Source organism: Chlamydotis macqueenii, chromosome 1, assembly GCF_036417535.1.
Source record: "Chlamydotis macqueenii isolate bChlMac1 chromosome 1, bChlMac1.mat, whole genome shotgun sequence".
In the NCBI taxonomy this organism is placed as follows: Eukaryota; Metazoa; Chordata; class Aves; order Otidiformes; family Otididae; genus Chlamydotis; species Chlamydotis macqueenii.
In genome coordinates, this window is record NC_141556.1 from 63883489 (window position 1) to 63910803 (window position 27315).

A 27315-nucleotide genomic window follows, 5' to 3' on the forward strand; every position below is an offset into this window, starting at 1 on the left:
ACTTCACATGATCTCCATCATCCCCTCTACCAGCAGTTCCTAGCTGCCGTTACACAGATGTTACAGAGAAACACAGGATGATGTACATTATTCACTATGGCAACCAGTAACAGACAAGAGCTTCAGTCTTCCTGGCCACATCTACGCTGTCTTTCTCAGCTACATCTGAACAGGGACTATATTTCACAGCATCATGTTTCAAGACAGTTGTGAATGTAGTTTCTGCACAATCTGGGCACAAATTCTCTCTCCCTGCCTCCAGGCTAGCCTGAGAACATGTCTAAAGGGAGGCAGCGGCAGCAATTTTCGGCTTAATCTTGCTATCACAGCAGCACAGAGAAAAGACTTCCCAATGCAGAGGACAGCAAGAGCATACAGTAGTTCTTGTGTGGGAAGCTGTGCTCACAAGACGGAACTCAGTCTGAGGTTTCTGTTCTAAAACTTTGAAAGACAGTAAGGACGAGCGCTCCTAAGCACAAAGCACTGTGGTTGACACAGAGCCCAACTGCTGCTTATGTCTGTCTTTTCAGCTTGGGAACTGACTTGCTACCCAGATCAGGTGTGCATGTGAGTCAGGGAACTTTGGAATCTGAGGGAGCTTCCATCTTGCATTCTAATTCTGGCAACTTTGAATTTGCCATATAAATTCCCAAAAGACTGTAACGCCACCAGCATATCACAGGGCTGATTACCGTACAAGAAAGTTTCGGAAGAGTATTATGGAGACCAGCATACCATACAGCTCTACCAGACTGAAGCAAGCAATGCAGCACTTTATCCCAACTCAGCCAATGCAGAAGAGTTTAACTAGCAATAAATCATATAGTGCAATTCTGTTTTCCTAGCTTGCCAGTCTGCCTGCTGGGTTTTCTCCTTTAGCAAATGTGTAGTGGATTTTTTGAACGCCCTGACCCACGCAATAATGCTTCTGTCAGCCTGGTCACACATTTGTAACCGTGTATTTAGAGTGCACTGAGATCTGTGTTTTCTCACTGTGTTCTGAGTGGAAACAAGCTCCTTCTCCACAAGCAGAACACTAAGGAGAGATCTTGATCCAGGATCTCAGAGCAGAGTTTATCAGGAGCCATTTGCTCTCTTCACACATTTGCCTTACCTTTCAGCTTCTCTTCAGTATCACTATCTGATTCACTGTTTTCATCTGTAACTAGGAAAAAAACCAGAAGATGAAGTAAGTAAAGCCTATTTATAACCATGCATTTCTTATCACTGGCATGAGAAAGCCAGGCCTGGCAAGTTCAGGGGAAAGACCGTACAGATCCCAAGGGCCTTGTTCTTTTCCAGGGTGCACATACCCATAGACATTTAGCTTACCAACTTTGGTATCTTCCCATTCATTCAGGGAATAATAATAATAAAAAAAAAACAAACAACAAAATTTTGCACAGACAAAATAGTTGCATAAGGAATAAAACACAGCAGCATCTAACCAAGTGTGTATAAGCACGACACCAAGGCAAAATACTGATTAATACGCAGTAGTTTGCAGGATAAGGGATAAAGACAAGCAAACAAACAAAAAAGCACTTGCCAGACCAAATCAGACTCAAGGTCTATATGGTCCGATAGCCTGTCTGTCAATGATGCCTTAGATGCTTCAGAGAGGGGTATAAAAATGACGTAGAGACAAGTCTGGGACGCTTCCCCTCAAGGTTCATATAAACACACTCATCCACGCTGTGGGTGTCTATCCTATACAAAATAGGATAAACAGTAACAAGAAATTGCGGGAAACAAATAGAGCTGGTGATCACCTTTTGCTTGAAATTAGGGTGTTCCAGAAAAAAATACTATGTTGGAAAGATGTGATTTATATTTTGCAGAGATGAGATGTTTAGAAGTAACTGCTCTGAAGTACCTGAACACTTCTGGCAAGTTGTTAATTGATAGGGGGAGGCTGAAAGTCTCAATCTTGCTATGACAGAGACGGTCCTACAGTCAAGGCTAGAAACCCTGATTCCCAACTGAGGCTATTTGTTTATTGGGATGCAGAAAGAACCAAGACTGTTTCAAAATCTACTGTCTTCCTAAAGTTCACTAAAGTGACACATTCCTGTAAAATATTTTGATCTCAACAAATCAGGCTTTTTGGACAGAACATTCCTCTCCAAAGCATCCAGCCTGTTCCAGAAATAAACATCAAAAAGGGTGGACATTTTTGGTGTGACCTATAAGGTTATATTGTAAAGCCATGGAATGAAAACGAAGCAAGAAAGGCAAAAAAGTTCAATTTTAATGAAAGTCTTTTGGGCAGAGGAACAGCCTTTATCTTCCCAAAAGAAACGGTAGAAGCCCCAACTCAGTGTCACCCTGGACTGGAAGAAGCACTAGAAAACATCACGTAAATCACTAAGCCAGCCTAAACTCTAAGGCAAGTCCTGAAAAAGTCTTAGATGTATGATGATTCAAAGTTCCTTTACCTTTCCCTGAATTGCTCTCTGTAGACTGCGATAGTCTCTTGACACGTTTCTTTCCCCTTCGTGCCTCATAAATGGCATTGATTTTCAACACAAGCTGCTCAGCAAACACACAAACAAACAAACAAGGTTATTTTCCTCCCCAAGCAAGAAATTAAGTTAGAATTTCATGCAAAGTGCTCTGTTTCCCAACTCCGGCCATACTGAAACGCTTAACTTGATGGCCCAGAACTGACAATTACCAGCATCTATCTTGCACAGCAACCTCTAGCTGCACTGTCAACGGCCACACTCACTCTGGTACAGAAGCAGTACAGTCCTGCTGGCATGGCAGGAGCCCAAGGCAACAAGCCCTGATGAAAGGCCAAGCCTCAATGCACTTCCACACTGTGTGGCCATAAGAGCTTGACGGTGCCAATGTGGGCCTCTCCATACCATGGTCCATGTCCCAGGGAGCACCAGAGGGTCCCCTGGGAACATGCTCTGGTCTGCAGGTTTGGAAGCAGAAACCTAGCTGGAGGATGACAGTAAACTTCACTGTCTTTATGCCTTTAACACCTGCTGTGGGATGTGCTGCAAAAGCCTTCACACCAAGCACAGGGAAACATATCATACAAGGAATGTTGAAGAAATTGAGATGGGTGGGAGCCAATGATGCTGACATATTTTATACTAGTAGTTTGCTTTGCAAATCCTTTAATCCCTGGCCTCCCAGCTGAAGAGAGGACATTTCAGCGTTGGGCATAGCTGGGCTTAGTGGCTCATTCAGCACCTCTAGTCTCCCTATCCATCCCTGAAGGGGAGCGGAGTTGCAGAAGGACCATGCCAGGCTTCCCCAAGCCTCCTTGAGCAGAGCTGCCTCCTTGTCAAAGTCCCACGTACGAGCAGCAGGACATGGCCGCAGCATTCAGATTTATTCCAGAAAGTCTGGGATCCCTGCACACATCCTGAGAGCTCAAGGTAAGACAGGTCCACTGCACACTTGGTCAGGGAGCTCTGAATCCAAATATTTAAGTCAGAGGCAAGATACTCTGATGTGGAAGTGCAGCCTCCACCCAGCTGCCCAGGCTCAAGTTTCAGGTCGATCTTGACACTGGTACAGTAAACCTCAGTTCTGAGCTTGCTCTGCAAGACTGCTCAGGAGCACTGCCCAGTAAATATATACTCATAATCTTCCCTTCAGCTGCAATAAAAGTATGTGTGAATGCACTCACAGAGCTCAAGCACATGCACAGACGTGTAGGCATACTGGGAAAGAAGACTCTAGGCATTTGTAGTCTTTGCCTCATTCCTGAAGAGCTGAGGTAAACAGGGGGGGCATTCAAAAAACCAGATATGCAAACATGAACACAGATCTGGCAATCACGAAACAAAGAAGATATACAAACACATCCCTTTTTCCCCAAATGAAAACTATGGGTTCAAAAAGAAAAAATCACCACAGACAGTCTCTGGTAGCCTCTGCTCGTCCTGCAAAGGCTGGGGTAAGCAACTGAGGTTTTATAATGGTGTTTTTGAAACATTCAATAGATAGACTGCTGCCAAACCTCATTTGGACTGAATACACTTCCTGCTAGATCTGAAAGAAAATAGAACTGAAACAGAGTCATACTGTATCCAAATATGAAGTAGGAAACATTGCTCCAGAAAATGCTCATGACTATGGACAACTCCTTTTGTCACTCAAATGTCAGTATTTTCATTGTTCACCTACAGCCACACCCCACCTTGAATTAAGAAACAGCCAATGTATGAATTAGACCTAGCAAAGAACAACAGATTGCCAGGCGGGAACATCAACACAACACACAGACATTTTCTGACTGTCGTATCCACCAATCAAAAAAGAAAATATGATGGGGTAAGTTTTTTGCAAAAATATTAATTGCTTTTTTCCCCCTCTGACAAACTTCAACATTTATCCAAAAATTATTTTTTTTTTCTTCTTATTTTATCTTTCCAGACAATCATGATACCTCCAACGGAAAAACAACTTCTTCAAAATTTGCAGAGATGTTTGTGAGCCTTCTCCTTCAAGCAGAAAGGGGGCTAAACACAAGTCAAGTCAACTGCCAGGACAACAGCTATATTGCCCGAATGTCACACTGGAAACTAAAGGAAACATTCTCTCATACTCACATTCCTGCCTGGAAGAAGGCAAGCGAAAGAGAGGAAACCCTAGATTTACCTTGGGAATCTTCCTTCTCCTCTTGCCATTCTGAGGGTCTCCCAAGGAGAAGAAGGTGTCATCTGGACTGCTGGGGGTTGAGGGAGGGCTGATTTTGGATGGTGACCCAGTCCCATCACGGCTCAGTTTCCGTATGTCTGGCAGTTTGAAACTCCGCCGCTCTGAGTTTTGACGGAAAAAAATGGGCTTGGAAAGCAACTGGAAATAAAGGAGAAAGAATGAATGAAGACAGCACCTTACGCACCTTTGCTTCATTGCTACACTGTCATGGTGGGGCCCCCACATTCAGTGGGGCAGCTGCAGCATTGAGCTGGAAAAATAGCCCAAATTCTGAGAAAGCTCGCAGATTTCCGCACAGACAAGGAATTCGTCCAGCTGCCAGGCTAGCCCTGGACTATCTCGACCAGAAATTTAACCATCTCATATTCATTCCAGACCAGAACACAATCCCATCGGTTGGCCAAGAAGCCTTGCTCCAGTGTGAAAAAAAATCTCCCAGGACTTGTGTAACCCAGAGATCGGGACTGTAAACAGGACAAGACTAACCAACCAGCCAACCACAAGCATTTGGGATAAGGAGCAGCGAGCCAGGAGAAACAGAGAAAGAGTGAGACCAGACAAAAAGCACTGTCAGTATGGTTGTCTTTGACAGTAGCCAGAATTAAATATTTCAGAGGATGGTACAAGAAATGTCATGTTAGACAATTATGGAGACTGGTTTCCTCCTAAGCTCATTAGCAAGTCAGTGGGAGCGCCAACAGTAGGTATTTAAGTACCAGAGTAAAGTTCTTAAAATTCCTGACCAAAAACAGCATCAGAGAAGCAGAAATCTCAGCTCCAGATAAAGAAGGGCAAAACACTTCTCACCAGAAAGATTCAATAAGAACTCTTTTTATCTTCTCCTACAGAATTTCCCAGCAGTTATGACAAGGTTAAGCCACACCTTTTGTGGGCGCTGTATGTACACTCCCAGATGATATATCTACACGTCACTAAGTGGTGTGGGGGAGAAGTATCCACGCTAATTCTGAACAAGTTACAGCAGCACCGTAGCTGAGGCAGCGTAATGTTCTGTGTCCATCAAGAGACACACTCAGCAGAGTTATTAGCCAATACATTCATTCAGGTTAGCTCAGGTGTCTCTGGATGGTTTGGCAGAAGACGCTCAACTCATGAAAATGCTTACCACCCACAGAGAAGTCATACGTTAAGATGAGGCTGAGAAGAGCCTTTGCACTGAAGAATCTCATCCTGCTCTAGTGATACGAGCTGCTCCTGAAAGTCTGTCCAGACCCATTCCCCATCAGTCTCTAGCCTGGGTAGGCTTTCCAGCGTGAATCACACTGCAGTTGCAAGCCCGTTAGTTGCCAAGAGAGCTGCAGCATTTCTTTTCTGACTGGTGCAGATCACACACAGCTTTTAGATGTCAAAGCAGTGCAGTGTAACATAATTACATCACTCCCATTCAGCTCGTAACTAAGTGTTTCCTGCTGGGAATCCTATCTATGGTGAAAAGTATTCCTGTGTAACACTGCAGCCTCCTTTTAAAAGCAGAGGTGGGAAATCAGGGCCCACAGGCAATTGCAAAGCTCTCTGAGGGAAATCAGCTTCATCCCAACACTCACATACAGACCCTTGCTGCTCTAGACCTTACTAGCAACAAGAAGAAAGGATTGAGAGCCACAGAACAATTTTAAGTGTTGAATTATCCAAAGAAAACTCAGTTGCTGATTAAGCTGGTTGGAAAAGAGCAACACTTCAAGAAACACTGCACGTCTAACTTCCAAAAATGCTGGGTAACAGATCTAAGAATAGCTGCAATTTGGAGAGTATGGGAAAACCCTTTGGTCAGAAAAATCATGTTTAGATTCCTGTGATCCACTCTCAACCCACTTGTTGGCAAGATGACTTCTGCTGTCACATTGCCCCTGCTGTTCCAGGCTTGGACTATCTAGACAACAGGAACCAACCAAAACAGCTTGGGAGGCTGAGAGCAGGGCTGGCCTTGGTAAGCCCTGAGCATGAGGTGCACACCTAAGTGCACTCTTCCTTTGGTTTCACCGCCATGGAGGAAAATGGCACCAGGCTGTGAGCTGTGCTGTTGGCGAGGACACCCTTTCAGTACTGGTCCCCTAACCAGAGGACTGGCATTGCATTAGTTACCAGAAACCGGTTTCAAAACCCTGACATGATGAAAATCATAGGCAAAACTCCACTTTTTCCACACAGGACTTGGATTTCACTGCAAAACCTCTGAAGCAGGAGAGGTGGCCACTTGAATCAAGTACCTTAGTGGGAGTCCCGGGTACAGAAGAGGTGGGGGATGCTGGGAAGGTCAGGACACATTTCTTCCCCAAACAGCGGCTGTTAGTCTCAATGTCTTCATAAGGGTTTTCTTTTGATGGTGGATCTGCAAAAAAAAAAGAAAAAAAAGCCACAAGCAAGAGATTATAAGTGCAGAAAATCCTTGAGGTTCACCATAAAAATCTGTTTGGGGATCTGCTGGCCTTCTCCCACCTCCCACATCAGACATAAAGACCTGTTCTCAAGCATTCCTGCAATTGCTTCATTTTCTCCATAGCCCTAGAAGTCCAGCTGCTCACTGGACAGTGTCCAAACCCTGACACTGACATATGCAGCCATAGGAACATATCACAGATACTACAGATGGAAAAGACCCAGCAAGTCCTCAAGTTCATTTCCCTGTCTTCAGAGGAGTTGTGAGGTTCTCATGCACATCGTTCCATAATTATATTTCCTTCTTTCCAGTCTCCTGCTTAGAATTGTCCAAATGAAACCATGACATGAAGGCTAGCATAAAGGTCCTCATCTGTTTAAAACCCACATTTTAAAAGACCTCTGGTCATAATTTAATTTGGGCTGAAGTGATGCATTGCAGACAGATTTAATCTACTCTCTGAACATGATGTCTGTCACACAACCCAGGTTTTCAAACCCATCTACCAATCATCGATGCCTCAGTCTCATATGGCCCACTTCAGAAAGAGAGAAGGATTCATCTCACCTAACCCTGGCCATTCAAAGTCAGGATGCTCTCTCCGTGGAGGAGGTGGGGAGGGAGGGAGTGGGAAGGGACACCTCTGAAGTACCATTCAGCTCATTCTTACCTAGGATCCCCTCAAAAACACAAAGCTTGAATGACCACACAGAGGTGTCCCTTTCTTTCCACTCATTCCGGAGATGAGGTACACAACTAATCTGAGTTTTAAACATACAAAATTACATATAATGAACTTCTTACATCCCACTCTTCAGCAGTGCTGGGAAATGCAAACATAAGTGTGTTCAAAAAGAACACACAACTCTGAAAAAGCAGGTTGTGACATCTCCATCCGAGCATCTAAGAAACTAATGACAAAGGCTTAGCCCTGATGGACACACATGATTATTCAGGGATCAGCACTAGTGTCCTACAACTGAAGTCCTGGTTCTCCCTCCATCGGTGTGGTTTTCATGTGTTGTTTATGTTTCATGAACTATACTCGCCTGTGGTCTTGTGAAAAACAAAACTAGCCTTTTTTTGAGTTATCCTTGTCCACCCCTTTTCCCAAGCTTCCACGGTAACACTACCAGGACTGCAGGAACCAATGAAAGATCACTGACTCCAGGCAAAGCATAAACATGCAGCAAGAAAACAAAAATCCAAACACGCCCCATTAGCTGACAATTACCCATAACTTTGTTTTCTTTTAATCTCTGCAACCACAAGCTGAAGGGGAGAAGAATTTCAGCCTGGTAGTTGAGTCCTGTGCAAGCTTGGGATACAGGGGGGTGCTTGTGTTTGAACGGATGAATTTGCCTACGCAGCCACTCTGTAATGCTATCCATGTTATTCCAACTGATGAGGTGACCCTTACTCAGTGGTTTCTGAGACCTCCCACCACGCCCCAATACAAAAAACCCAGCAGCTGCTCAGACACTCCCTGTTCCTTTGGCCCCCCAAGTGAAGGGAAGAAAGAGGCAAACATAGGGCCCCTAGCTCCACAAACGAGGCAAAGCTTAAAAAATGTCAAAAAGAACGGACTGGCATCACCTAATTTGCCATCAGTCCCAAAGGAACGCGATTTCTTTGAGAGATCTTTCTCATCCAGTACGATCAGATGTTATTAGTATCAAAATAATAATGTCCTGCCTGCTCTTGAGAAAGCACAGCTCCTCCCACGCCAAACAACACAGACCATCTTTGTAGGATTACAGCCGTATGGCAAGAACCGATGCAGCTATTCCCCTCCTATTCTGCTAAACTCAGCCAAGACCTTTACACAGCACCAGCTCACAGCTACCAAAACTTCTTAAAGCTTTTTCAAGAGTGATGCTTCTATTCTACGTTCCACAAGAGGCCATCTAACTCATAATGTTAAAAAACACTACATAAATTGAGAATGTTACAGGAAACAATCTTAAAATGGCACTGATCTGCCATCAAAGCTAGAGAACAAAATAAAACTCAATTTCAAAGATTGTGGGACCTAGTTTCTTAATTTCAATGGTACCTGGAGCCATATACAATCCTATTTCTGAATCGTGGAATTGACTTTGAGGCTGTGTTTTCAGCCTATTCGCTTTATCTCTGCGGTGACAAGCTTACCACAACGGACAGACCAGAGCTATGAGAACTAATCCACAGGACAAAAGGAAGACAGAGGAGAAATGCCAGCAAAAAATAAAAGCTGGTTCCCACATGCCTCAGCTTCATCTTCGAAGCTGATGAGTTTTTAAATAATCTGTCCATTTTTCTTATTATTTGCCAATAATCTGTGTAAAATGTGTCCTGGTTTGCATTTGGATAATAAACATACTTTATTCAGCACCTCTGGTGAGTGCCTGTTGACCACGAGTCTTCTCAGTTACTCAGCAGTAGTAGTCAAATCCCTCCCCTGTCCAAAGCTCCCACCCAGTATGTCCTGTCCAAAGCTCCTACCCAGGATGTCTTCATAGACGTTCTCCTCAGATAAAGTGCGTGTCAGGGCCAGCTTGGTCTGCGCGTACCAATCCACCCGGCCGTTCTCAGACGATGACTGCAGCAAGTCTTCAAACTCATACGACTTCCTGCACCGTTGATGCAGGAAGGAGGGGATGAGGAGGATGGGGAGAAGGAGCAAAGAGGAGAGTGATACAGTTAACCAGCATTTATAACCAAATCATGGCTAACTGACTTCTTCAACATACCATGAATGTTTCACAGCTTCATCCCATATAAAGCATGAAAAAGTAACACGGAGATCGGTTATTTTTATCAGCCATACAAATAAAGGCGTTTCGGGAATGCTGTAGATAATCTGGGTTGTCATGGCAATAGCACACTGCGAAGATGGAAGTGTTAAGTGGCACATCCTGCAACACTGCACAGAATCTTAGGCCATGAGAGGTCCCATTTACAGCACAGATCCCACCCTCAGCAGGAACAGAGAGGCCCCAGAATCATCTCTCTTTAAGTAGTGTAGAAAAGCAATAGTAGGATGGTAGAAAGGGTAAAAAAAATTACGTATCTTCCAGTAACAAATCTGGAAAGTTTCAATTTCCCTCCTGCACCCAAGCCAGGAATCTTTAGGTGACAGTTTATTCAGAGGGCATTAGAAACAGCTGTGCATTTTACGCTCCCCACCCCAAAAATGTGTGACAATAATGTGGGAGGGGAGAAAAAGCAAGAAAGCACTCCAGAAAAATACATACACATCAGATTCAGTTAGAGGAATAAGTTTACTATGAACAGTGAAAATGCTGCAGTAGTCTAGAGATTATCATTCCAGACCCTGTTCCAGACCAGCTATAGTCACTTTTTAGTCAAATAGATGTTTCTGCTAAAAAAACCAAAACAAAATCACAAACCCCTCAATCTTGGTCTTGAAGGTTAAGCCATGTAATATAGTGACCTTAAAGCATAAATCTGCCATGACTTATGTCTTCACAGTTATTCTATAAAATGGTGCTGGCCACTCACACGTTCTCAGAGAGACGACTTGAATGCTGGTTACGGCCAGCCAGGCCCTCTGGGGATTACGAGTGACCAGGGAATATCTGTGTCTCCCAAAGAGATATGGGAAGGTGTGACTCCACCATCAAGACAAACACCTTTGTGAAACACAGCCCAAATACCTGTGGTCGGTGTTGTTCTTGTGCTTCCCGCTCCAGAGTCTCCTGCTGACAGCTGATGGGGGAGGAGAGGAAGGTAGAGGAGGAGGAGGAATGGATGGAAGAGGGGGTAAGTTTCTTTTATTCCTAGTTGCTGGCACCCAGTCCTCCTCCCCCTCATGTTTGAAAGTTCGCCGGGGCTTCGGCAGTGGATTGATGAAGGGTTTCTTCTCTGGCACTCCTGGCTCTGTGTACACATTCTCCACCACGCAGTCCTTGGATTTCGCATGAGAAGTTCTTACCTCTTCTAGAGTCCCAAAAATTGGCTCACTGATTTCAGAGTCCAAGCCAAGAAGCCTTTTGTTGAGCTCAGCCCCACTTATGCTCTCCTGGCTCTCGGGTGCAGTGTGCCCTTGTGCTGCCTTTTCCTGCAAGCACTGTGGGGAATAGTAAGTACCAGGCAACTGTGGTTGCAGCTCTGCTGAGCTGTCTTTCAAAGCCTGCTCTAGCTTCTTGACCTGACTAAGCACTGAAAGATTCTCCTTCTGGACTTCCCGCTTCCCACCTTTCACCTCCTTGCATTTTCCAGGGCTGGACTCCACTTCCTCATCCTTCTGTGCTTCCCCCTTTCGCTCTGCTGCCTGCCCTGTGCCTTTCTGAGTTCCTGCTTTCCGCTCATTCTCTTTGCCTGCCCCTTTGCACTCCAGTTCCCGGTTCGTAAATCTCTTGGTCTCCACTTTCCAGGTCACCAGTGCTTCCCCACTCGCCTTCTCAGTTACACAGGGCACATTCTGCTCCCCTTTAACTCCCTGCTCCTCCTCTCTGCGAGGAGCAGACTGCGTTTCCTTTTTCCCTTCCCATTCTGAAATTTTGTCCTTGATGCTGAAAGACTTATTCCTCAAGCCAATCTTTCCAGGTGAACGTACATTCTGACTGCCTCCTATCTGTCTCCTGATGATTTTACTGTTTTCTTTAACATTCAGATCCACAGAAGGGTCACTGATGATCATTTTGGGACTAAGCATGTTCTGCTGAAAGCAGTCTAGCCTTGGATCCAGCATCAAGTTCTCCAAAGCTCCCAGTGGGTTCTTCACCACAGAAGAAACTGGTTCAGCTTCAGGTGCTAAACCCAGAGTGACAGAGGCACTTTCAGAACATCTCTGACTCAAAAATCCACAGAAAGTTCTTTCTGATTCCTTCACAGCTGCTGTATTGTTTTTATCTGCAAGCTTGATCCTACACAGCAAAGACAGAAAGAGAAGAAACATTCACCACCATTGCTCACCCTTGGTTTAGTCTATCATCTCCACAAGCTCTACTCTTAAAGATGATAACAGCAGAGGATGCTCAAACCAAGCACTTGAGAGAGATGGGCTTATGGGGAAGGATGCTCAGGGAAAGGTCCTTCTAGCCAGAACACAATGCTCTCCTCTTGTTACAACTAAGACAGTTTGAAATGAAGTTTTTCTCGTGGCAGAAGTAGGCAGTAGGTGAGAGAGGTATTTTTTGTAAGTCAGACATGCCAATGAGGGGTTCACCAGCATTTGTGTGTGTGTGTGTGTGTGTGTGTGTTCAGAAGTGCAGTAGAGTTTTGGACATCATCAGGGCATTAAGCAGGTCCACTGCAAATAAAGGCAAAATGGACCATTTGCAAACAATAGCAAAATTGCTGCTGTTAAACAGAGGAGAAAATTTATGATACAGCTGGCATTTCTCTAGTGCGTGCTCAGAGGATCTTTCTCTGTGCCAAACTATGCCAAAAATCCCTAATATATTTAGTCTAGGGATTTCCAAGTATGTGATATCACCATTTTAGTGTTGTGATATTTTATCAATAAAGTTCCAGCAGAACAGACAGTTATTCCAACACAAAGTATCTCTGAATCAAAGCACTTAGCCATGTCTTTGCGGTTCATCTGGGCTTGGGAAAGAGCACTAGGGCAACACAAGGTAGTTGCAAGGGATGCAAACCCGTATCATTAGTCCCAGTTAACCACGATCCCAACACTGGGATTCAACCCAGGAAATTGCTCCATTAACTTAAATCTATCAAGTGTGCCTGTTCCAGAACTTAGCACTCTCATAAGAGCATCCACGTGGATACACTGTGTACTGGCAGGCCTTGAGCTTTGAACTGGGAGTTAAGAAACGCTGAAAGCCATTGCAGACTCAGTTGTAGTGCAAATTGAGTCTGCAAAGGGTTTCTGAGCAGAAATGGGACCCAAGCCAGACGCTCTTCTTCCCTAGCCTCACAGATATTTAACTCCTGGTTGTCTCAGCGACAACACCACGCTTTGGTTAAGAGCTGGCACTGTGAACATCATGGCCTTTCCCAAGGCGCAGGGCGTTGCAGTGCCACTGGTGGCTGGACTGCATGGTAGACACTAAGGTTAGACACTGGGAAAAATCTGCAATGGGTGGGGACAGTAGGGCTTCTCTGAGGAGTCTGTGGAGCCTCCAGGGTTGAAGATTTCAAGTGCAGGCGGGGAAAACATTGACAGGGATATCATCAGCACAAATGGTCTTGTCTCAGGGCAGACCTCTTTAGCACCGTAAGTCTAGGACATTCTCAGTCTGGCTGGATGCTAAAACGAACAGCGTCACAGTCCTGAGATGGCAATGAAACCATCTGAGACCTACAGGGATGCGTTTTAACATGTGAGGAGAGAGGGACAGTGCAGAGCAGAGAGAATGTTTCCATCCTTTGGTTTGCCTTCTGCTGGGGATAACAAACATAAACAAAGCACCCCAGCACTGAAACATGGAAAGCTCTCACCTCTCAACAGACTTGCAGACGCTGCTTTCAGACTTGCTGCTCACATCGGCCACCTTGCTAGCTGTCATCATGTCAGCACACAGCAGGGCAGCAGGTCACCTGCAGACAGACACAAGGAAGAGCTGTTGCTCTGTGCTCAGCATCCTTCTCTCTTCCTTCTACACATACACACATGCACGTTTCTCCTTGAAATTCAGGAGAAGAGCAAAAGCAAGACATGACAGCTCTCTGAGGACAGCCTGTTTTCTCCTCTGCGAAATGGGAAGAGGGGTGATAGCATTACCCCTCAGAAGCCCAGGGAGGAGCTGATGGGTTTGGAAGGCAAAAATTATCTTTGACTCAGCATCAACTGTTGTACCATGACCTGAATACGCAGCATGTTTTATGAAGGCTTTTATTGTTACCAAAATCTCAGTAGATTTAGATTTTTTTTTCCCCACAGAAGACTAAAACAAAAACAAATTTAAAACAACCTGTATTAAGGCCACATGACTGAGGCGGTCCCTGAGCATGCAACGCTAACACAACGCTACCAACTTGGGACAGAAAATATTTCAGGCTGAAGAGACACTACACTGCAGTCAGTGGTTCCCTTCCCTATCATGGGCCATGTTAGGCTGCTACCGATCTGATTTCAGAGGACAACTCGTGGGGGTAAGATAAATCAGTCATAAAAATGAATCATTCTGTTTCCTCATGATTTCTAGCATTCACAGAGCGGCTGTCCCTCTCTTTCTTCTGAGTACTGCTGCTCCCCAGTCAATGCAACAGACTCCGTCCTCTTTTTATGGCCCCAGAATACTCTTACTCCTTAAATAAAAAATAAAATAATGACTGTGTTACTCTGCAGCACCATCTCTCCTCACTTCCCAGGGTAGTCTGCCCGCTCTGCAGCATTGCAGTGACAACAGGCTCACCATCTTATAGGCAATACTTGGAAAATCTGAAGCCTCTGAACTTTCTCCGCTTGGCTGGTCTGCCAGATGCTGCCCCGCCATGCCTAGCATTTGGCAACAAGATTGAGTGCCTTGGGAATTTTAGTAGGTTCTTGTCGTTAAAAAAAAAAAAAACAGAAACAGTAAAGAACAAAAGGATCTCTCATTTCCACTGTTCAAGTATTTTGGGCAGAGAGAGGAAAAAAGAAAAAAAAAATCAGTCTTGTTTGTTCACAGTTTTCTCTCCCTCCCTTTATCCCACACTGGCAATGTTCCTGAGGCGAGGAGTGAACTCTGGGTCAACTCAATGTGTACACACTCGGGGCAGCTCATTGCTAATCATTTAGCGGACTCTCTTTCCCTAGACAATAAACCCCCCTGGCTTCTCTTCCTCGTTAGTAACTGGAACAAACACCCACTTCACTTCTAGACGCAGAGCAGCCTTGCAACCCTGTCAAGAAAATTTACCAGCCCGAGGAACAAAATCTATTCACCCATCCGTTAACTGTAATGGATTGAAAATAATGAAAAACTAATGATCTCTCCTGTCCCTGGCCAAAGAATGACTCACCCAGGCAGCCAAAGCAGATTCCTGCAAAGCTGCAAGAGAGGCTGCTCTGTGCTTGGCTTACAATGTCCCTAGAGCAGAGATGGTCTCACTTATCGCTCATTTAGTGCCTTGCACAGCAGGGTCAGTTGTCAGAGCTCCTCAGCACTGCCTTTAGCAGTAAGAAATGTAACAATGAGAGTCAGCATACTCACAAGCCCTATAGCTCCGCTGCCACACCGAATGTTCGCTTGGGATGAGCTCCTCTGCCTTGATAAGATCACACAATTTCCCCATCAGGAAACTCTATGCCTCAGTCTTTTCCAACAGCCTCCTAACAAACACTGCCTTGAAAACAAACATCTGGGTATGAGCAAATGTGTACTGGTGCTCAGCACAGTCACATACCTCATGTACCTCCTGTGGGAGAGGCCAAAAAGAAGATAATACAGAATAAGAGGTCCACTAATTTCTTCATCTGTAGCGGATGGGAGAGACCCCATTGCCCGTGCGGAGCAGAAGTGAGGCACAAAGCAGTTGCAGAGTGCTGCAAAAGAGTCTCCCGTGAAAGGAGCATCGCTGCAATCAGCAGATCAGCATGACTTGGGGCCAAAGCCAGAGACACATCTGTCCCCGCCAGCCACCACGTGTGGCAGGAGTAACCAAAGCAACGCACTCACACCAGGCAGATTAAAGAGTGGGCCAGGAGCTTCCAAAGCAGCAACACAGCAGATGCTGCAACGTGACAACAAGCAGGTACCTACTGACACACCCACTGACAACACACGCCGCTCAGGGGAGCAAAGTCATCCCTCACAGATGCACAGATTGCTGTGCCTTCACCTTTGAGCAGCAGGGTACACAGGGTGTCCTCAACATCACCTAGGGGATTATTGTAGCACATCAGCTGGTCCTATCCAAAAGAGTAAATATTTATCCAAACACACTGCAAGATATGAGGGGAAAAAAAGAGTCACCTCTGGAACAAAATAGCAGAAAATAATAACGAACCTCCCAAATAATCCAACAGTCAGGTAATTTGCCTGGGGCCAATCCCAAGGCCAAATGAACTTCAAAGATGATGAATCATCTCCTCTGTTAAAAAGGTCACCAGAAATGACTTGCAGACCCAATCCACAGGCACCGCCAACACCTGACAAGAGGAAGCTGGGATGGCAGCAATGGAAAATTGCCTCCAGTAGGAATACAAAAGGTAGATCTTCTCTACTGAGGTTTGGCTCCACAAAGTACCCAGAGTTAACATGACAGTTCACTGCAAAGGGCAAGGGGAGTTCCTGTTCCTCCTGTCTCACCACATCTCTGCTACGATTGACCATGCACTATCCTGATTGTGTGCTGGCTTGGGCTCTTCAGAACACCTCTTTGACCTGCTATAGCTCGCTGAGAGTTTTAGACAAAGCAGCTCATGGAAGGGGTCCAACATGCACTCGGATCTGGTACAAGAGAGCTGATGAGACTGTGGACAGGAGGGAAAGAGGAAGGGAAGTGGGGACAGAGAGCAGAAGAGAATGTGCGTCTAGGGATGGGGAAGGGAGACCTGCCAGAGGCTCTGCTTTCCCATCTCATGTGAAATGTGACTGGGGCCCTACAGACCGCCTAGAAGAAAGAAGCAGGGCTCGCTTCAGTTAGCAGGCAACCTGAGAAAGACATACATACATCAAGCTGATACTTGACCGACTGCTGCTTTCTCTAAAAACAACACAAGAACTTTCTACTGGCAACAGGAGGCACAGCCCCACGGCAACCTGAGCCCAGGGCCACCGCTGCTGGCACGTACATCCTGGAGCAGCAAGGCCATAAAAGGGGAGAGCAGCTGCTGAGCCCCACTTGGAGAGCCTCACCGCTGAAATTTATTCAGTAATCCCTGCCATTGTTTGGGGGAACAAAGCAGTCATCTGATATAGTTTCAAAATTAAACTGGGAAAGGAAGGACAGGGGAGGAGGTGGGAGGAAAGAGGGAGGGGAGGGAGCTCTCAAACCTGTTGGCCGGACCCTGGGAAGGATGTGAAGTCTCCCAGCAGAAGCCTCTCGGCCTATCTCCCACACACACCCGGCCTCACGATTCCCAGGGCCATGTGATAGGGGCTTCCTGCTACCAAGCGAAGCGAGACCTACCCTGACCTCTCTCTTCCAAACAGAATTCCTGCCTGCTTTGTGTTCGCAAAGAGGCGTTTGTTTACTGATCTATCATTGGCATGCAGGAAACAGCCTTGAAATGAGCTGTAATCATCTGTCTCCAGCAATAGCTGTTTGGCTTTCTTCTAATTTAAGTTTTCCTCCCACCCCTCCTTCCCCAATGCCCTCTTCCCCACTTCCGACTGAAACGCTTTTGGAGTGTGCACATCTGGTTTGGGGCACTAGATACTACACGATGTTTCCAGAGCAACCGATGAATAAAAAAAAGGCGCTGACAGTAGGCACGCTCCCACCCCCAAAGGACAAAGGAGTCTTCCAGAGGAATACGAGCTAAACTCCTTCAGGGAGAGGAAGAAACCAGCTTTGCTCACTGCATTTGGTGCAGTCACCAGACGATGACAAAAGCCACGGGAGCACCCAATGCCCTGCAGTCCGCATGATTAGAAACGTACGCAGACAGCGCGTGGGTTGCACACACGGAGCCTTGCCTCTGACAAGGTCAGTCAGAGATGGCAGCAAGCCTCCAAGGCCTCCCTTCTTTGCTATTCTGTTTGTGGGGAATAAACCAAGAACAACTCAAAGGAGCTTGCGGTTTGTGAACGGCTATTACCACTGCCGCGTGCTGTAGGCCATGTCTCAAGATTTGCTTTGCTCTGTTTACTCTGCACCTCGTGCAAAAATCAGATCCAAGTCCATAACTGGATACTAGCCACACCGCTGGCGCATATAAACAATAAGGCTTCACAGCACCAGGAGCGACCTGCAGCTGGTCAAATTCTCCTCCAAGAAGAAAAAAAAGACATGCTGCGTTTAAAGCCCACGCACGCTTTCTTCTCTTTGCTGCTCACAGAAATGCTCTCTTCTGTTACTTTCAGGAGTAACCCTGAGCAGCCAAAGCCTGTGAGTAACACCTCTCCGCTCCTGCGCTTTACAGAACAAAGGACACAACATACAGACAGCCACAATGAGACAACAATATATAACATACATATATAAAGGACAGGAAGGATGCCAAGAAGACAAAACACTAACAGGAAAATCATGAGTAAGGGGAAGCCAACAGTTAAAACCTTCAAGGCTCCCTCCCCCAACTCTTGCTCTGTTTGGAGCCCGTTTCCCTTTGGGGGAAGAAGCCGGCATGAGGATGCGTGCAGAAGCACGAACACACACAGAGGCCACTGCGTGGGCCCCTGGGCAGAGTCCCAGCACCAGGCAGTGTCCCTGGGCATGGGTACGAGCACGCTGCCTTCCCGAGGTCCCCAGCAGCAGTACGACCTCAGGGATCGAGCCGTTGTAGAGCGAGGAGGACACCAGCAGAGCCGGGATGCGGCTACAGCCGAGAAGGGCAACAGGACCCAAGAGCAGGCTCCCTCGGTGAAACAAGATGCTCGCAGTCACTGACTCAAGGCGCCCAATGCCAACCCAGCAGCAAGGCAAGGGTCTTCTGAAACTTGAGCTCAGGGTGTTTCACCCAAAGCTACACAACACATGCCATGAGTCTTCCCTAGCTGAGAGTAGCAAGTTTCTCCTCAGAGGACTTCCACGGAGTCCACAGCTTTCCTCTACCAGTCAGCCCTGCAGATGAGCATACCCCAAGGTCTGCCATCTCTGCAACAGCAGGGCTTCTCAGTGGAATCCAGTGAAAGGACGATTCAGCTTATGTATGAGAAAAAAATTTTTTACCAAGAGGGTGACCGAGTGCCAGAAAGGTTGTGGAGGCTTTATGCTCAGAGATACTCAAAACCTAGCTGGACAATGTCCTGAGCAAGCTGCTCTATATGACCCCACTCTGAGCAAGGGGCTGAATTTGGCCATCTCCAGAAGTGCCTTCCCACCTCAGCTGCTCTGCCACTCTGTGCGGGGCACAGTTAATTTGGGGCAAGGTGAGCTGTCACCTCTTTGCAGCCACTGATTGTCCTGGCCATGCGAGTCTCCTGAGGGCCATGGAGACTGAAGACACTAATAGTATGATTGTTTATTTCATCACACTCATAATGGGATCCTAATTGTAGATAGTCAGGTTTATTTATTATTATCAGATTTATTAAAGACAAAAAAAAAAGCAGGATAAACTTACGTAAACATATCCATGAAGGACCAATGACTGGGAACCAATATGGCCCTACAGTATCTTTTACAGCCAGATCCCACACAGCCTCCTACCCATCTTGCCCCACTCTGTCCCAGCTTTTCCCTTTGATCTACCATATCTTACACCATGGTGTCTTACCAGGAGGTCAGGAGAATCCTATGTGTCAAATCAAAAACCCCAAGTGGAATGAATGCACCACAACCTCTCTTTGTGCATGCACCCCATGTCAGAGGAACAATACTGCAATGCAAGGAATGCTGAAAACTCACAGTGTCAGCGTTCAGCCTGCATGCAAAAAAGATGGGTTGTGTGTTATATGTCTTTAATTTTATGACATAATTCATTCTACTGGCCATCTTCCTCTCTAAGCCCACAGAACAAACTCTGCCCGCTTATATGTCACTAACCTGATTTAAAGGATTACTACGGTTAAAGGGATTGCCCTGCTTCCCCCTCTCCCCGGGCCCCTGCTCCTCCCTTGGCTGCAAGCAACGTGGTCTCACTCCTGTCCTCGGTAAAGGACGTGCCTAATCCGATCTAATAGCTTCCATTGACTAAGGGTGTACCGACTTTTTCCTCCCTTCTTGCTCTTGCTTCCTTTGTATCAGCTTCAATGCTCGTAAAGCCCTTTCTAAGTTAGCAAGGGCCAGCAAGCTAGCTAGCTCAACTCGCTAAACCAGCAAAGAAATTAAAGGGGGGAAAAGCAAAAAGTTTTCTGCTTGGACAGTGACATCAGTCACCTGTCACGGAAAACCTCATAAGCACTAAAGCACATGGAAGAGAAGGCAAGAAATCATATCGCTGGGACAGATTCACTGACTATTTTGTTTTCTCCTCACTGCTTCCCTTCAAGGACATTTGTTGCTCACCATAGAACCATATAAATGGCAAACTGGGTTGCACAGATGACAGGCAACTCTACAGTTTGCTCTTAGTACCTGGATGAGCAAGACTTGATTTTTTAGACTGTTCCAACTGCAAACCCCACCACCTTCACAAGCAGCTCTGAGGTCAGCCCCACGGCTGGCACCCAGGCCAGGGAACACAGCTGGCAAAACCTCCACTTTCAGGGATTGTTCAACATGGCAGCAAGCTCTGGGAAGGACAGATGAGGAGATTCCTAGCCATTTCTCCTTCATTACCTGTCAAACTAAGCAAGGAACCCCTGCAGGTCTGCATTTCACTCGCTGTGTTACCCCGCCTCGCCTCCAGAGCAGGCTCCTTCTGTTGCGCTGAAGGAGACCGCAGACAGGCGGAACAGATGTCTGCGACTGTCCAGCCAAGTCTGACTGCTGCAGCATGCTGACATGGAAGACACGACAGAAACGGCATGGACAACCATAAATGTGGCACTTCTCAGTTACTTTTCTCCAGAAATTGCATTTGGAGAACACAAAGTTTCAGCTTTGGGTTGGCTGGTTTGGTTTAAAGGCAAACTGGAAAAAAAAAACCCCACTGGAGTCCCATGGTGTGGGATGGCATGGAATTACCAGTGCAGCTGGATGCTTAGGCTCCACCACAGGGACTTCTGGTACCTGAGTTAGTGGAATAGCTGGTAACAGCAGCAGGTCCTGGAAGAGAATGGGACAACTGCTCTGACAGGGGTTTTACACACACTTGCTTGGGCACAGGGACCTTCAGGAACCATGGGCTCCATTCCAGGCTTTGGAAGTAAGCAGATTATGGGAGACACACCATAGTTTTGTTCTCTGTCCTCTCACCTCCTCCCGCTAGATCCTTGTTACACACAGTTTTCCTCACCTACTCAATACCAGCCCCTGCTCCCCAGGTCTCCCCTTGCCCAGACAGCCCAGGTTTAACTCTCTGAGGTCACTATTCAAGCCCCAGTTTCCTCATCCACTGCTAATCTCATGTTCCTCCCATTCACTATCAGTTGTCTCACCCTGGCCCTCTCTGCCCCTCCCCATTGCCACTTCCCTGTATCCCTCTCTTTCCAGACTTGTCCCCTCACTCACATCATTGCTTAGCCAGTCCTTCTTTACCCATAGCTCATACAAATACTTTCCTTCCATCCTAAGGACTTTTTACCATAGATCTTAGCCGCAGACTCTTCCTTCCCATACTTCCCCCTCCCTGCCCCAAACTAAGGGCTCTCCCAGATCTACCTGGCCCTCAGCTGTGCCTCAGTTTCCCCTGCCCACCCCTGTCCCACATCCCTGCTCCAGCAGAAACAGCCTCCCCTTCACAGCTCCAGCCTCAGGAAGCCTCCACCATTCAATTTACCTTAAAAGCGGCTTCTCTACAGGTTTGTTTTTGTTCTTTTTTTTTTCACCTGTCCCCAGGCCTAGTCTCACCAAAACAAAGCCACCTGACAGCAGATTGGCTTCAGAACCTTCCTTCTGCTCACCTTTACAGGGCAGAACTTGAGAAGCTTGCACGTTTCCCCAGGTTTTACATCCATTACAGCTCTCTCCTGGCTACCAAACCTTAAAAAATCTTGGATACAGTTTCTGCACGTCCTCAGTGCTTATCTGAGACAATGCTTACCCTACACAGATGGTCTGCACCTACACACTGAAGGTAATGGACTCCACACATGCATTTCCACTGTCAATATCCTGAGTGGATCTCACACCTCTCCCTCACTGCATACCCATGCATGCACAGTGTAGCAATTATTTCTTCAGAAGCAGAATGACTGCACCTTTACGTCCAAATCATTGACTTTAACTAAGACCGAGGATCTTTTCTTGTCCTCCTAGTCCAGCCTTTGCCTTTCCTGGATATGAGTAAATTAAGCTGTTTCTGCTTCTTTTCTGCTATGGTGCCAGTGGGATAATCGATGGCACAGGGGAGAGAAACTCTCAGTAGTCTAGTCCACTGTTCCTGGGCAGAGATTTACAGAGAGGTCCTACTAAACCCCAGAGATGTATTCTGTGCCTTTGGTTAGGAGGCCAGCCTTTGTTTCCGAGCTGCAGATGGCATGTATCCCCCCATTCACATACGAAACCCAGGTTGAGGCTTTACTGTAGGACCAGCGTCAGGACTGGGTTGGCAACAAGGCTCTGCTTGGAAAGAAGCTAACGCTCAGCAATGAGAAGGGAGCCAGGAGGGCCTGCTGTGGGTGACATCGGTGGGTCACCCTGGGTCTCAACTGCATCCTTAGGCCATCTCTGTTCTGGACTAAAGCAGCAGGAGCCTTGAGAAACTACCCTTGCCTCCTGTCCATTACCTCCCTTCACCATCCATTTGATGAAGGTTGTAAGTGAAGCTCCACAGGGACAGCACCAGGGTCACCTGCCTGGCATAGGGAGCTGGAAGGACAGCACATTTGGTAATGAGGCAACTACTGAAGATTTTAGCTACTAAAAATAAAAACCTCTGCTGACCATGTGCCAGGTGAAATTTTCTTCCCACAGAACCTTGGAAGAGATGAGGTAGAGGTGACACACAAGTGGCAAAGGACAAATTTCCAATCCAAACAGCATATAACACTTCCATTTCAAAGTATAAGATTAGTTTTAGTAAAAAAAAGAAAAGCCTGGTGCACTTTCTAACACAGGGGAAACAGCACATTTTTCTCCCCTAGTTCCACTCTTGAAACAGCTGAAACATTTTGGCCGAAGGCTTTCAAAAGTAATGCAGCCAGAGGCAAATACTCACCATGGAAAACTGCAGACTGAAACAAAAAAAAAATAAAAAGACCTGAAGACAGAAATAGAAAGCAAGGTCTCATAATGTGAATTGTCTTCTGTTAAAGGTGGGGCTGCTGCACCCAGTATTATTAAGCTTGTTCCACATTTCCCATGGTCTTATTTTCGCTTTGTTCCTCCCTCTAAACACATAACAAACAGAAGAAAATCTCAACAACTCAAAGGGTATTCAACATCCCTCCAGTTTCCTTCAGGCAACCACACCCTCGGCTGGAAAGCATAGCATTTCCAGGGTTAGCAGTAGGATGTTACACGACCATGTCAAACAAAACAGCAACGCTCTTTTTCTAACTCACTGCTCAAAAGCACAGATTAAGTCTTGCATGTCCGGAAGGTAAATACAGTTATTCTTTATGGTGGGAAATATGATTTGTATTACTGCTTAGAAACATGATGAGTCTTCACCCCTGCAGGTAGGTTAACAAATATTGAGAAAACATTCACATGAGAAGGAAGAGAAAGAGTCAGTATTTCCCAATCCGTCCGCTAAAATGAAGTCTAATTACAACATTTAGTGGAATGACATGTTTCAGGCTAAGCTTTCTACAAGCAAGTCATGAACAAAAGAGTAAAAAAGAAAATATAATTCCAGATGGAGAAACCAAGACCCTGGGAAGTAGAAGACAGCTCTTCTGTGACGGTTCTCGGCAATACTAGGTCATCTCCTTGTGTTTCAGATCTTGCGTTAGCGCACGTGTGCAGACAGTGGGGTTGCTCAGGCCCTTTCAAAGCGGGATAAAATTTATTTATGCTTTGCAGCCTAATAAATTAAAACTGAGTTACTTTAAGTCAAGGCTGAAGAAGACATTAGTGGTGAATCCTGCATTACTGAAGCAAACACGAGTTTGCTGATGACATCAGGGGAGCCAGAGTTTCATACTCGTTTTCTCTGGCTTTGAAATTACCCAAATACAAGACGACTGTAGTCAATATGGAATGAAACAAAAGAAATATGGACCGGACTTACACAAGCAGACATTTGCCAGCAGAACCATCTATCAGCCACACAGAAGGGCAGGATTCCTAGCAGATCCAGTGGGACTGGCTTCAATCTCCCAAAAAGACAAAGCTACATTGGCAAATGTGCATTTATATCAGTCCAGCCAATTGGTGTAGATACTTGCCCTCCTTTGATAGGAATGTGGTGTTACAAATACACCGGTCCTACTACAAGAATAACACACTTCCAGTGTAAAAAAAAAATCTGAAAGAATCTGGGGTTGTTATTATTACGCTTATAAGAAACCCAAACATTTGACACCATAGGAAACAACCTGCCAGTAAAATAGTGTTCAGCTCATGAACCACACTGGAATTAATTTTAGACACGGTGAGACAACCTTTGCTGTTCTAGCATAAACGGGATCCAAAGAGATCCCTTCGAGGAGCAACTCTGCAAAGAGTTTCCTGGCAGGAAGACAAATTGTCTCACATTCAGAAAGGAAATGAGAGCATTAAAATGAAGAACCTCAACTTCTTCCAAAATAAGTTATCAGGGAAGACAAATAGAGCCTCAGCAAATCTCTCCTTCGGTGGCCTTCACCTTGCAGGATGCTGACTCTTGCCCCTCCTGATGAGGATTTAGCACACAGCTTCCTGAAGTGTCCATCACCACAACCTTGGGACACCAACTGCAGAGCCCTGGTCACTGCATGCTCCAGGAGACCTTCCTATACCAGCTCAGAGTCCATGACCTGCTGCTACAGTCTGTCTCTATTAAGCATCATCTTCTGAGCTCAAGTAAAAAGTCACCTGTAGATTGGCTTTTTGGTTCTGGAGACCTCGCTTGCCCCTGCCTTGCTCAATCTCCTCTTTCCTCCCATCCTCACCCTTCCACATATCTCGGCCAGCACAAATGCAGAATCTGCTTATTGCAGATCTTATTTCTTATCAAAATCTTTCAACCACAGCACACCACCCCTCGTTCAACCTTCCTCAGCAGAGAGCAGGGCCAGGCAGCACTTTAGCTGTCAAAGATTTACCCATCACGAGGAGGAAACCTGCACAGCTCCAAAGAAAAAAAAAAAAAAAGCCTCTGCAAAAAGGGCTTGCATTTATTTATTTTTCCAGGAGGAAAGCTGCTCTCTGTGGGTGTGTGCGTGTATGCATGTGTGTGTTTGTCAGGACAATAGGAAAAAGGACATTGGAGTGGAGCTGCCAGGAAACAGTCGGCCATCTGCCCGTGTGGAGAGCAGTTTTTCCTTCTCTTTTGTACCGAGAGGAATGTAGCTGAAAGCCGCCATCCGCCCGCGCTGGGAGGAAATCTGAGAGTCTCTGCTCTGCCAGGGAGAGGAAGCGTGGGGGAGGGAATGAGCCTGGGCCATGTGGTTAAGCGGTCATTGCACTCCTGGCCAATAAAAGTGGGAAAAAAAACCCCTAACCAAAAACCTCAAATCCTAGGGAAAATTGCTTTTCCTCCTCCACCCTTTCACTCTCACGTGCGGTGCAATACTCCTTCCCTCCCAGGGTGATACCAAGCACAGGAACTGCTGAAGGGGCTCGGCAGAGAAGCATGTCAGGGCCATGGCCCGAGAAAACACAAAGGTTTCCCCCTGTGCTGACACTGGCACCCCTGGACAAGAGCGCAACACAAACAGAAAATCGCCTTGCATCGCTGTGATGCTCAGCTGCCTACATCCCTCTCAGTAATCAGGCACTTAGCAAGCCAAGCGCAAAACAGCTTGGGGAAGGACCTTTTGCTCTTTGGCTCCCTGACCCACTGGATAAGGGTGGAGTATAAGGAGCAAGTCTACTGCTTCTAACCATCCACACATTCTCCCCCATGGGCTTTGGTGCCCTTTCTGACTACAAAAGAAAACTATGTAACAGGAGGGAAAAAAAGATCTGATTTTCTGGTAACATCAGGCAAAAATGGTGGCACGCCACCATGATGGCTTGGTAGCATGTTTTTCTGCCACTTTGGTGGCTGAAAAGGCCCCCAAAATCAAGAGACGTAAAATTTTTAGAAGTGACTACACAACTTTGAAGTTTAAGACCATTTTCAAAACCAATTGAGGATCAGATTTTTTAAAAACAAACAGTATAAAAGAGGGTAACATTTTCAAAGAATAGTAAGCACTCATTCTTTTTTCACTGGTTCCAACGGGAGATATTGTCTAGGTACTATTGGGGAAATCGAGAAAACATGTATCTGCATCTTCATGTGCCTACGTACCTTGGAAACTCTGGCACTTACCAGGTGCCAAATCCAGCTCCATAAAGCCAGCAGAACTTGCTAATGTGGGAGATGTCTGAGATAACAGGTCACAGTCCTGACAAAGGCACTTCTAGAAGACCTGATTAATCCAGACACAGTCTAAAGAGCGTCTTCACGTCCTGGCAGCTCAGAAGATGGACAGACTGACCCAGTGACGCTTTGCAACTAAGCGTGTCCAAGTCAGATCTGGACTGCCGCCTACATGCCCCAGTCCCTTTCAGAAACAAGACTCAGGTTTCTACACTCTATCGTGACTTTTTGAACATTTTACTTCTTGTAAAACCAAAACCATCGGTGTAGCACAGCGTGTGTGTGACCTGAAGCCAATTCCGTGGCTGCTTCTCTCTGGGGTGGATGAGAGACAATGGAAACAAGTGGAAACAAAGTAGAGACTTGATATAAGGCAGATTTTTTTTTTCACCATGAGGATAATAAAGCTCTGGAGTCTCCATCACTGCAGGAAAAGCTAGCAAACTAGCATTTATTTGGGTTTCTCATGGCAGAAAACCTAGAAACCAGAGATTTATCCAACAGGCATATATTATTCTCTGCTTTCATCCAAGGGCTCTGCTAAAGGCAATACATACTCTAGAGGACTTTAATTTCCATTGTTTACTTTCTTTCATATACATCAAACTGTTTGATAACAGAGCAGATCTATGTACGATTTCCTCCATCGAGCCCTTATCTCACAACCAAAGCAGAGCTATTCGTACAGAAGCTTCCAACTCGGAGAATGTGCATCCAAGTTTTGTATTCCAGGGTAACCACAAGGGCATACTCCACCCAAGATGTTTGAATGTTGTCCTGGACTGGGCCCCGATACCGTTTATTGTGCACAGGAAAAGTTCATTACTACAAAGCAGCCAGCACTGAATGCATTTACAAGGGCGCATTTTGCAGGGCCCAGAACGAACTATCAAAGTAGGAGTCTTCTGGAGTCAAACCCTTTGCAGAAGCGCCTGTGCCCTGAACTATTCAATAAACACCATCCCCTTTCATCTTAAATGCTCATAAACACCTTGTTTCCAGTCCAATGCGAGGTGAAAACCTAGCTGTACTGAAGGTATTGATTTGACTCCAGTGATTACGGTGTGGCTTGCATTTCACCCACCAAACCACTCATCTCATTTCTGCTCCTCACCAACTCAGGTCTGCCTACAGAAACCCAGGCAGAGCCCCTTCAGCTCAAGTCCATAAA

General features: G+C 46.1%; 1 protein-coding gene across 3 annotated transcripts in view; it reads right to left on the minus strand.

Annotated features, from left to right (window-relative positions):
- DENND2A (DENN domain containing 2A) overlaps nucleotides 1-27315 on the minus strand; it is a 58596-nt gene that overhangs the window by 21091 nt on the left and 10190 nt on the right. For 2 of the 3 annotated variants that reach the window (XR_015259388.1, XM_086754796.1), the window contains exons 2-8: nucleotides 13493-13591; nucleotides 10741-11952; nucleotides 9566-9693; nucleotides 6912-7033; nucleotides 4624-4821; nucleotides 2439-2532; nucleotides 1115-1165 (exon numbers count right to left, since the gene is read on the minus strand). Coding sequence is in view for 2 of the 3 variants with exons in the window: in XM_086754796.1 (XP_086610922.1) it covers nucleotides 1115-1165; nucleotides 2439-2532; nucleotides 4624-4821; nucleotides 6912-7033; nucleotides 9566-9693; nucleotides 10741-11952; nucleotides 13493-13563 (1876 nt within the window). In the remaining variant the exon portion in view is untranslated. The remainder of the gene's footprint in view (nucleotides 1-1114; nucleotides 1166-2438; nucleotides 2533-4623; nucleotides 4822-6911; nucleotides 7034-9565; nucleotides 9694-10740; nucleotides 11953-13492; nucleotides 13592-27315) is intronic. The other variant, XM_086754806.1, reaches the window with a different exon arrangement.